The sequence below is a fragment of the Hevea brasiliensis genome, chromosome 7 (assembly GCF_030052815.1).
Source record: "Hevea brasiliensis isolate MT/VB/25A 57/8 chromosome 7, ASM3005281v1, whole genome shotgun sequence".
Lineage (NCBI taxonomy): Eukaryota > Viridiplantae > Streptophyta > Magnoliopsida > Malpighiales > Euphorbiaceae > Hevea > Hevea brasiliensis.
The window spans coordinates 87,653,802-87,666,530 of record NC_079499.1 but is presented as its reverse complement, the minus strand read 5'-3'; the positions used below and the strand labels follow the sequence as shown (position 1 = coordinate 87,666,530).

Here is a 12,729-nt window from a genome sequence, read left to right as displayed (position 1 = left end):
GATGTGAATTTGCCTGTCTAACGGATTTCTTGAGAGTTTAAGTTTGTTTATGACATGAAATAACTCGAAGCATGGGTCTAGCTCATTAATACTTTCTAGAAAACCCCACTTGAATGCATTTGATTTTTTATTTTTCGACACAAACCCATACTCAAAAGAAATAATATATATATATATTGGGGAGCTATATCATTAGTCCCCCCCATTCGAGTACGAATTTTTAGGTTTGTTGTATTTAGACAATAAAATTTTGTATATATATATATATATATATATATTGGGGAGCTATATCATTAGTCCCCCCATCCGAGTACGAATTTTTAGGTTTGTTGTACTTAGACAATAAAATTTTGGCCATCACCTCATAATTTTTGAAGCGTGGACTATCACCTTGAACTTGATAATGGCGAATTATCACTAAGGACGGGCTAAATACCTTTTGTTTTTCATCTACAAAAACAATGTTTTGTACAAGTATTTTTGTGAAGATAATTCCATATAAAATATGTTGTGAATTTGCTCAATAGTTTCATAAAATAATATGGTGTTAAGTGTTTATTGCACATCCGAAAGAGGTCTATATATTGATTTTGACTGACAATAAATGAAAATTTTTCTTGCTTAGCAAAGACTTTTAATATTTATGAGTGTATGGGCGTCATATGAGATAAATCATGTATTAGAAATTGTTACATTTTTTTTTCGGGAGCCAAGTAAAAAAGATCAAAGGCAATATTTGAGAAAATGAAGCAAAGTAAACTCTAACATAATTTGAGATGCTCCCACTTAAAAGTTAACATATAATTAAACTTGTATTATTTCTTTCAATTAACTTTGAAAGTTATTTTCTGAAATTAACATAGAAATAAACAAATACTATCAAGTCTCCAAAAGGTGATGAGTATAAAATGACAATTTTAATTCCCCAAAGTAGAATTAAATAATGAATTTAAAGTATGCAACTTAATTTGCCAAACGCTACAAGAAATTTTAAAAATAATTACGAAAATTACCGATCACAGAATTTCATTAGTAATTTACCAACACTTTACTGACGAAAAAGAGAAATAAAATTTAAACCAATTTGTACCTATGAAATTACCGACCGATTATCGATGAACCCTTTACCGATGATGAAATTTTATAGGTAAAAATGGCATCTAATATTGGCAGTAAAATTAGCGATTAAATAAAAAAAATACCGATAAAAAGATTAATTGGTAATTATCGACTAGTTTGGACTTAGTCGGCAATATTAAAAAAAATAAAAAAATAAAAAACTTAAAAAATTTTACCTACAAAAATTTTTCGTTGGTGATTGCCAATTAACGAACTTATTTTTTATAAGTAATATTAAGAAGAAAATAAAAAATAAAATTTTAAAATAAATACCTACGAAAATTATTTATCGGTAATTACCAACGAACATATTTAGTCAGTAATACTAAGAAAAAAAATAAGAAAGAAAAATTTTAAAAAGCTTAAAAAATTTTACTTACGAAAATTTTTCGTCGGTAATAACAATGAACCATATTTAGTTGGTACTACTAAAAAGAAAATAGAAAAGAAAACTTTTAAAAAGCTTAAAAAATTTTACCTACAAAAATTTTCATCAGTAATTACCAGCGAAATATATTTATTCTGTAATACTAAGAAGAAAATAAGAAAGAAAAGTTTAAAAATTTTTACCTACAAAAATTTTTCGTCGGTAATTACCAACGATTTAATCGGTAATACTGAGAAGAAAATAGGAAAGAAAAATTTTAAAAATTTTACTTACGAAAATTTTTCGTCAGTAATTACCAACGAAACATATTTAGTCAGTAATATTAAGAACAAATAATAAAAAAAAATTTTAAAAAGCCTAAAAAATTTTACCTACGAAAATTTTCTTCGGTAATTACCAATAAAACATATTTTGTCAGTAATAAGAAGAAGAAAATAAAAAAGAAAAATTTTAAAAAGCTTAAAAAAATTTTACTTACGAAAATTTTTCATCGATAATTATCAATGAACCATATTTAGTCAGTAATACTAAGAAGAAAATAGGAAAGAAAAATTTTAAAAAGCTTAAAAATTTTTATCTATGAAAATTTTTTATTGATAATTACCAACGAATCATATTTAGTCAGTAATACTAAAAAGAAAATAGAAAAGAAAAATTTTAAAAATTTTAACTACGAAAATTTTCATTGGTAATTACAAACGAAACATATTTAGTCAGTAATACTAAGGAGAAAATAGGAGAGAAAAATTTTAAAAAAACTTAAAAAATTTTACCTACGAAAATTTTTTTATCAGTAATTACCTACGATAATACTAAGAAGAAAATAGAAAAGAAAAATTTTAAAAAGATTTAAAAATTTTACCCATGAAAATTTTTTGTCAGTGATTAGTAATGAAACATATTTAGTTGATAATATTAAGAAGAAAATAAATGATGGGGTGGTTTCTCATGTGGAATCTTTTGCAAATGGGAGAGTACAGAGAAGTGAGAGAAGTGAAATTGCTCGTGATTCCGGTTTTGTGTCCAATTTAGGTATACTATGTCCTTGTGTAAGTATTTTTTTGAACCATTCTTATTGTCAATTAGAAATGAGTACACATTCATATATATTTGATCATCATCATTTTTGCAGAACCTTTATTCTCCTGACTACAGAAGTAGTCTGTTGTCATGGACAATTTTATTAACTAGTTTTGCACAGCAGACAAGTAGTTATCCAGATTTTTTAATATTGCCTCATTGCTTACGTATTTGCTTTTGCATCTACTGCTAGCTTATATTTGTATTCATTTATTTCCACAAAACAAATTCAATCTCTTCTTATATGGGTTATGACTTGTGAGCCTTACCATCCAATACCTGAGCTTCTGGATCAGAAATCAGAGCTCTAATGCTTAATCGGTACACATGTAACATAAATATTATTATGGAAAAATTGTTGTAGGATTTCTATTAGCACTATTTTTGTTTTGTTTTATTTTATTTTATTTTATTTTATTTTATTTTGGTTGCTTGTTTACTAAAATGTGGCTCTCCCAGTTTGATGCTTATCAATTTGAGTAACTGGAGTTTGGCACCAAGTATGGATGTATCTTCTAATCTTCAAGTAAATCTAGCAAAAGTTCACTACAAAACATCAAATGTTTAGCCCTTAGCAAGCTAACAGTCCTATAGCATACTATCCTGCTAAACTTCAATTCTGGATAAAATTTGAAAGCAGACCAGTGCAAACCCCAAACATCTAAGCTAGTCAAGAAGCTAACCTTCTAGGTACATCTATTTTGCATTTGTGGGTTGCGTTTACGACACAAATGGTTAAGATTAATATGTGCCTTGTGGCAGCACATACCTCTTAATAAGTGGATAATTCAAATTTCCTATAGGGGGCCAAATTGAAGATTACAGCATACATGTGCGCTCAATCCAACCCAAACCAATGTGAACAAGAAATGGACCAAACATGAAATCTGTAAAATTGAGTTCTGCTGCAATGTTTTACCCCATTTTAAGCGGACCTGAAATTCACATCTTAGCCACCAAGTAAAAAACCCATTGTCAGTGTCACCCCCAAACTACTGATCAAACATACAACAAATCACAAGTAAGAAAACCGTAAGCAATTAACATTAATTTGAGCTTCTAGTTTCCAACAACACAGGTACAGTTGTGCCATTAAACTTACATATAATAGCTGGCATTCACTTTCATTTCCATATACTTTCAACAAACTCATTCTTCAGCAGGAGGACATTCTGGCATCTCTGAAACCTTCCGTTTTGCAAATATTTCCTTCAAGACATTGAATTCCTTTTCAACCTCCAGTAACTTGTTACCCAGTAACTCCACCCCATCTTTATATGCTTCAAATTTAGTAATACAACCTACCTCAAATTCCTTAATCTTGTTCTCAATCAGCAAACGTTTTTGCCTTTCTTCTTCCACTTGTTTCAAACACTCCTTCTCCAATTCTATGGTGCTCAAAACAAGTCCCCCAGACCCAGTATCCTTGTAAATTGGTTCTTCAGGCAGTGGGCATTTTGCTCGATAATTAGCAAATGCCTTGTGCGTCTCCTTCAAAGCCTTTCTATATCCTTCTAAAAGATTTCCCATCGTATATAATTCACGTTCAAGCCTATAAACCTCTAACTGCCTTTTTTGTTGCTCCTCCATCTTGGCCTTGTGTAAATGCTGAATCGCCATATCCCGCTTCTGCAACTCACTAAGCAACAACTGTTGACTCATACTCATATCTTGGTAAGCCTGCTCCTTTGTCTCATACAACATCCTAGCTTTCCCCATAAAATGTTCCATTTGCTCCATACAAATTTCAAAATCGGATGCTGATTTCATATCCCAAAGTCCATCACTCCTAATCCTCTTATTACCCCCATTAAGTGCATGATGGGGCATATCATTCTCAAGATGCTCAATTTCCCTCTTATTTCCATTACCGTTACTGAAAAGTGATGAACTACCAGGAATTGTTTGTGTATCAACCCTAGATGCAAGAAAGTCCCCTGAGGACACATTATCACGAATTTGTAACTCTGAAATAAAGTCCCCTGAGGACACATTATCACGAATTTGTAACCCTGAACTAAAAGGAATTTGTGCTGCCTCCATGGCTGCAATTAGATTCTCAGAATTTACACCATCCAAAGTATCCCCTTTCGGTGAAATACTAAAGCCCACTTCCTCATCATTATCTTCTTCTCCATCTTCACCTTCTTTTTCCTCTTCTTCTCCCACCTCTTCTTTCTGCTTTCTCTCCTCACATTCCACATCCCCAACTTCACCAAGATTACATTGCCGCAGAAAATGCCCACCCACGCTGCTCTTTAGCCACTGCCCCTGTTCTTCATCCTCCTTACTTTCCTCAAAATCCATAGTATCCTCATCACCCACTTGTTCCTTTCCCTCTTTTCCACCATCATCTTTCCCTGAATTATCCAGTCCACCAAGACTTAATTCAATATTATGCTCTTCCAACTCTGATCCTACACGAAGTTCGTGACTTATTTTCACATCTTCCTCCTCTCCATCGTCCTTCACATCGACCTCCATTTTAACAGGCTCTTCCTTAAACAAGTCACTCTTCTGATGTTCTATCAGTTTTTGCAAATGTGAGGCATAATAACAATTACCTAAATTGGGTGCTGCCGCCAACTCCTTCTCGAGCATAAGCCAAATTAACTTAGCAAAATCGACCTTCTCAAAATGCCCTTCTTTAATCGCATTAGTCACACTCAAAATATCGTCAGTCATCATCCAGGTATCTTCATGCAACAACAACCAAGTAGACACGAATTCCTGCATGAATCCTATAGATTCTTCGCTCTCCTTCAACTCTTGCACAGTGTCCACCTTATCCTTTTTCGTCGGCAGATTCAATGCGCGAGCCAAATCAGCGCGGCTGACTTTGATGCGACACCCGTTGACGTAGCTATGGCGACCGGCGGGGTTAAATGTCAGAATCAATTGCATAATAAGATCGGTGCGGATGTTGACATCGAACTGCAGGTGAACAAATTCCCATAGTCCAAGTCGTCTTAGGAGAGCTTCATGGGAGGGGAAATCGAGGGCTTTGACAAGCACAAACGGTACGGGGTTAAGGGTTCCAACAAGAATTTTGAGCCTTTTCTGATACTTCCTTTCCTGGTGATGATTTCGCTTACTACGTTTCCCGCCGCCTCCGCCGCGGCGAAAGGCGGTGAAATTAGTCGCAACAGAGGTGGAGGAGACGTGGGGATCGCAGATTGTTGGAGAAATAGGGATGATATCTTCTGGGTCATCTTGGTTGGGATCATCGTCTTGTGGGTTAGGATGTTCTGCTTCCGGAATTTCTAGCGTTAGGGTTTTAGGGGATTCGGGATCATTTGATTGTGGGGGGTTTTGTTGTTGATTGTGATTGGGATCTTGTGAGGGAGAGCTTGGGGCTTGATTCTGAGAGTTAGTCGGAGAGGTCATGGTCACTTCAGCTTTGGTGGTAGCGGCAGCGGCAGCTGCAGCGGCGGTGGCAGTGGTCATATTTTCAAGCGTTTGTCATCTTCAGTTTAATAAATCTTGTTAGCGATTCTAACACCCGAAGGTAAAGTCGACGACGACAATAGTCTACGCTCTGCAGGCTTTGATCCTGGCACTTTACAAATCATTTAGACCCGGGCCCGGCCCCGGACCCGGTCCACAGACTCGGGAAAGATTTATGAAAAGGTCCGCTGCTGTTTGAGATTTACTGGTTAAAAATTTAAATTAATTTTTTTGACTTGTTAAATACTCACCCCTCTTTGAAAATAATAATTTTGCAAAAAAAATTAAAAAAAATGTCATTCACTTTATCATAAAGTAATATCCTGAAATTTTATACAGTTAACAAACGATTTTCCAATTTTTTTTATCAAAAGTTTATGACGGGAAAGAGAAAATTACTGATATGAAAAAGAAAACGATTAATGTTAAAGAAAAAATTGCTGATATGGAATGCAAAATAATGAAAAAATTATAAAAAAAAGTATCATATGGTTTCACTCAGTTTTACTTTACGATAAAGTAATATGTTGTGGTAAGACTCTATTAGTAAATCACAGTATTTTGTTTGACGGTATCAAATTTCACTGATATTATATCAAAATAATATTATTAAATAAAAAATAATAATTCACATGCCGCTGAGATATTTCATACAAGAAAGAGACTTTATTCACTTTAGTCACAATGATTCCCAAAGTGAAAGTATGTTGATCTAAAGTTTTACATTAAGACCCTGTCTTTCGAAATTACTATCAACATGTTTCTGAAATTGGAGTTTGCACCTTCATTGTTGAAATCACTATCAAAGATAATTGATATTGCATAAACTTCTAGATGACTTATTCGATTCGTATTACTAAGAATTTGGATATGAGCAATAGTTCTACTATTAGATTTGCTAGATTGAACAAGTGCTTTTGGCTGACTAATTACCTGTTCCTCCCTTCTATGAGGTGGCTGACAGAGGTGTGCGGCTCCGATTCAATTTGGAGTCTGTCTAGGAACCAAAACTGAATTGAAATTTCGATATGATTCTAGTTTTTTTTTTTTTTTTTTTTGGTTCTTTGTTGTTTTGGTTCTGATTAGATACGGCTCTCAGTTTTTCGATTCTGATTCGGTTCGATACGATTTCAATTCGGTTCTTGATTCTTAAAATAATTTTACATAATTATTTCCTTAAAAAGTCACATTTAAATTAGCATTTAAGTTTTGAATTTCGTTATTAATGCATAATATATCATATAATATATCTTTTAGATATTTCTAAATTATATAATCTTTTAACTTTAAAGTGTATATATATTTTAGAATTAAGTATATTATATAATATAATAGTATATATATATCATATAATATATATTTTAACTATTTATTAATTACAATATTTAACTATAAGATACAAATGTGTTTATATATATATATATATATATATATATATATATATATATATAATTTCTCTATATTTTTCTTAATAATTTTAATTATAAATACATTAATCACTATTATATATATAAAATGATATTAAATATATATAATACATATAAAAAATCATAGAAAAAATATATATAAATTCAGTTTTTGATTTTGTTCTGGTACGATTCTAGTTTAATTTTTAGTGAAGAACTAAAACTAAACCAAACCATCAAAATAATTTCGGTTTGATTTGGGACCCCTAAGAATCATACACAATCCTAATGGTTGATACTTTTCTTCACTTTGGGCATGGCTTTTATCAACACTGCCTTGTGGAGTTTATCGCTAAAGCTACCTCCCGAACTCTCTAGCACTTCTAGGCACTAGCCTAGAGACTTGGCTAATCAGAAAAAACTGAAACCATCAAATTAAGTTTTTTAAAGAGAACATGCAAAAACTTTTTTATGGTATTCCAAAAGTGAAGGATCTCAGTTTCTGACTATTTCTGAGAGTTAAGTAAGTCACTTAGTTTGCTAATGGTGTAAAACCTCAGAGTACCACTTTGCCACAAAATGAATCACAGACCTTGAAGTGAAAATAATGATACCATTTTATAATTTTCTCTTTTTTATTCCACATCAAAAATATTTCTCTTCCACATCAGCGCTTTTTGAGGAGAGAAGACAAAAAGTCTTGCTAATTGTGTGAAACCTTAGGATATCACTTTATCACAAAGTGAATTATAAACTTTAAAGTGATAATAAGTGAAAACACATAGCACTTTTTTATAATTTTTTCATAATTCAGTTTAATAATTTTTTATTAATTTTCATATTTAAAATGAAAAACAGGATTATTTCTTTTATTTTGAAAAATAATTCATTTTAAAAGAAATAAAATTCATATATTATTGTGTGAGATTTTTTTTTTCCTTACAATCGATTTATTCCGAAAGAACCCTTAAAGTCACTAAAATCATAATGAATAAAAGGTCCGGCTCAAGTCTAATCCATTCATCTCCTCGGTCATAAGATATATATATATATATATATATATATATATATATATATATATATATATATATATATATATATATATATATATATAAGTTTGACCGTTGCAAAGGTCAAAGCTCTTATAATTGGTAGCTTGTATTTTTCTGTTATTTGGCGTAAGATAAATATTTCACCGAGCCGTGCAATTCACTTTTTCTAAATTGTTTAAATTTATGTTTAAGTGTAATTAATTTAAAAAATTTAAATATTTAATAAGTTAAAAAAAATAATTCAAATGTTCAATCGATAAATTTTAAACACGATAAGTGTGTAATGATGCATTTGATTAATATGAAAATTTGATATGCTATTTTCAGCAGAATTAATGGAAAAGTAGTATTTGATTTTGTATTTTTATTATTTGGTATTTAAAATTATTTTTTTGAACACTTTGACATCATCTGTTAATGTTTTATTATTTAAGTGATAAATACCCTAATTTCATAACGTGACACATAAAAGATTATTTCTTTATAAAATGTATTAATATGAAATTCACCTAATAAAAAAATAAAATATTATGTTAAATACTTACAAATAAAATTTATTTTAATTTAAAATTTATCATAAATCTTTTATGTTTTAATTAATTTAAAAAATAAAATTTAATTAAATTGAGTTGGAATTAAGAGCAAAATATTGAAAAAAGGAAAATAAGGGGGGGGGGGGGGGGAGGAGAATATCGGGCTAATCCCAAATTGAACCTTGTGGGGGGGGGGGGGGGGGGGGGTGGGGGTTGGAAGGGGGGTTTTGTGGGGTTGTGTGTGTTTGTGGGGGGAATATCGGTGTGTTTGTGGGGGGAATATCGGGCTAATCCCAAATTGAACCTCTTAAGTGTTTTTTTTACTAAAACTTCTGATGTTTATCAACATCTTGCTTTCTTGCACAATTTACTCAACTTGAACCTTTTGCCTATTTCCACTCTACTTCATATGGTTCATGACATTTTGCCTTTCATTATTATTTTTTTTCGAAGGAGCTATGAAGGTTGTATTCTCTTACTATGTAGTCATGCATGAGTAAATTGCTATATTGTAGAACTTATTTATTGGATAGACTTTTTGCTTAAACAAACTTTCAAATTTTGTTATTCGAGCCATATCAATTTATATCCTCTGTTGTGGCTAACATTAAGCTATCTGAGAGCAAGAAATGGATTAAAGTCAGATCTCATTTGTGATGGGATTGATGAATGGATCAACTATTGTGCGTTTGACGTTACTATAGGGCTCCTGCATGCCTCACAGTTGGGCTCTGTTCAGCAACAATTTTTGAGATAGCATTTTGACTATTGTCAAAACACTACCTTTATTATTTATATTGTTTAGTAGCTTATCTTTTATACTAGCTTTTAGAGATTCAATTAGTGATTTATAAAAAATTATATCTCCTAATGTTTAGAGGTTCAAAGAGTGGATTGAACTTCATTTTTACTCTTATACCATTTGCTTTTTTATAAATTCACAAGCCCTACCCCTAATATAAAAATCCTCCCCCATTCTCACTTGCCTCATTTAGTAGTACTGTTGTCCCTTTGAATTCCTTCCTCCACCATTTTCACTTCTCTCAAGCACACATTCACTCTCCCACCGCACAACTTTAGACTCTCCTTTCAAGGTAAATGTTGTGAAAATCACACATATAAATTAAAGAATACAAAATTTTATGTGGTTTGGCGTAAGCCTACTCCACCAAACAAATCCACTATGAAGAAAAAATCATTACAATCACTAATTATTTTTCTCACCCTTACAAGTCACTCAAATAAAAACTCACTGAATTTGACACACCTCTTTGCTTCGTGAGCTCTCTACAAATACATATAATGATAAACCAACTATTCATATATAAGGTCACTAAATCCTAGTTCCTTTTGAGACTCAAATTTTTAAATTTCATAATTTAAATTCTACTAAACTTCATATTTTATCTGATTTCCTAATTCTAATTTAACTTGGACTTTAACAACCCCACCTGCAAGTCAAATACAATTAGTCATCAACACTTCTGCAAAAGTCAATTTTCTCTTGGGTTCTTTTTTGCACTCTTAATTGTTGATGTTGCTTCTTGCTTCAACTTGTATTCTTCCAATAACTACGATAACCTCCTCCACATTTAAAATCTCTTTCCCAATTGTTAGGGCTGTCACTAAGTTTTTATAAGATTGTGGGAGAGAGGTTAGAAGCAAGAGGGCTTTATCTTTATTATCTACCTTCACACTAATACTATTCAATTGAGTAATTAATTTATTAAAAACATTAAGGTGACCCCTCACATCAGTACTTTCATTCATTTTGAGTTGGTATAATTCCTTCTTCAAGTATAAGTGATTTGTGAGTGACTTTAACATGTACAGACTCTCCAATTTCTTTCATAAAACAACTAGCGAAGTCTCCTCCAAGACATTATACTTCACATAAGGGGCTAACGTTAATATAATCGTACTCATGGTCCTTTGTTAAAGCTCCTCCCAATCATCATCTTTCATGATCGTTGGTTACTTCTCGTTCAGTGCTTTAATTAATCCTTGTTGTACAAGGACATCTTTCACGGTGCTTTGCCACAAACTAAAATTACTTTTTCCATCAAATGGATCCACCTTAAATTTTGTTCTTGCCATCTTTGACATCTTGAACTATAACTCTGATATTAATTGTTATGAAAATCACATACACAAATTAAAGAATATAAAATTTAATATGGTTCGGTATAAACCTACTCTACCAAATAAATTCACTATCAAGGAAAAATAATTACAACAACTAATTATTTTTCTCATCTTTCCAAGTCACTCAAACAAAAACTCATGAAATTTGACAAACCTCTCCACTTTGTGAACTCTCTACAAATACAATATAATGACTAATCAACTATTCATATATATAAGCCATTAATTCTTAGTCCTTTTGGGACTCAAATTATTAAACTTCATAATTTAAATTTTACTAAACTTCCTATTTTATCTAATTTCATAATTCTAATTTAATTTGAACTCTAACAATAAGTGCAAGTAATTTTTCTTAATATAGTATTGTCATTGAAATAGTTGAATTTAAAATTTTCCCCCTTTTTCATGAAATTTTCCTGAATTCTTTTTTTTGGGACAATTTTTTTCATGGGCTGCTTAATTTGTTACAATGGCTTGTTGATCAAAAAACAGGTTAGAGGAATATGAGCATGCCTTTACTCAAATAATAGACTTTAAACGGAAGATTACTCATCTTCCCACGGTACCATTCTTTTTTAAGAGTCTCTTTCAATGTTTAAGCACTAGCACATAATTCACTTTGACATAAGATCCTTTGATTTTTTTTTTTTTCATTGAACAACTTTAATTTCTTATTAAACCATGTGCAAAGCAGACTTCATAGTCACTTTTACAAAAGAATAAGAGTATTAGACAAATAAATATATAAAAAAAGCATTAATTCTATAACCATTAACCTTAAAATTGATACACCCTTGTTATAAAACTATTGAAGGAAATAAAATACAAAAGACGATGATGAATGGTTACTCAATTTAAAGAAGGAAAATAATGCCAAATATGTTCTACCTCCAAATATGAATAAATATTAAAATATATACTATTTTTCAAAAGATAATTCTCATAATTTTGATACTATAACTTTAATTTTTTAATAATCTTTATTTATAGTTAAATTTTCAATATAATCATATTTATCATCTATCTTTGAGATTCTGTTGGTATAAAAAAATATAGTTAGTTGATAAATGATTTCTACATAAAAATATAGCTATTTAACTAAAATTGGAAAATAATTCTATTGAAAATGAATGATAATAAAATGATTGATGATCAAAATATCAGTCCGAGGCTTGATGGCATAATTCTAGCATAACTAACAAACTTTTTCTAACATTATTGTTGGGGGTGTCCAACATCTCTGCCGTGGTGGAGGCTAGGTGGGTTGACTCACATTCAAAATGTGGCGTTGGCTGCTATGCAATAAGTAAATTGGGTTGCACCTTTGCTAACAGCTTAAGTTTTTGACATGGTGGTAAATACTCGATCCTACAATTGGTATCAGATTAGATTGCGTATTCGAATCCCAATAGTGTGCTGGGGGAGGGATTGTTGGGGGTGTCCAGCATCTCTGCCATGGCAGAGGCCAAGTGGGCTGAGTCACATTCGAAACGTGGCTATCGACACCATATTTTGGCTGATCCCCGAAATCAATAAACTTTGAAGCCGATCCCCAACAC

At 31.5% G+C, this 12,729-nt stretch overlaps 1 protein-coding gene across 1 annotated transcript; it reads right to left on the bottom strand.

Annotated features, from left to right (window-relative positions):
- Nucleotides 1-3,609: 3,609 nt before the first annotated feature.
- Nucleotides 3,610-6,155, bottom strand: LOC110644695 (uncharacterized). Its single transcript, XM_021797601.2, has one exon. It carries the CDS (start codon nt 6,032-6,034, stop codon nt 3,737-3,739), a length of 2,298 nt encoding a protein of 765 aa, XP_021653293.2. The 5' UTR covers nt 6,035-6,155; the 3' UTR covers nt 3,610-3,736.
- Between the last annotated feature and the right edge of the window lie 6,574 nt (nt 6,156-12,729).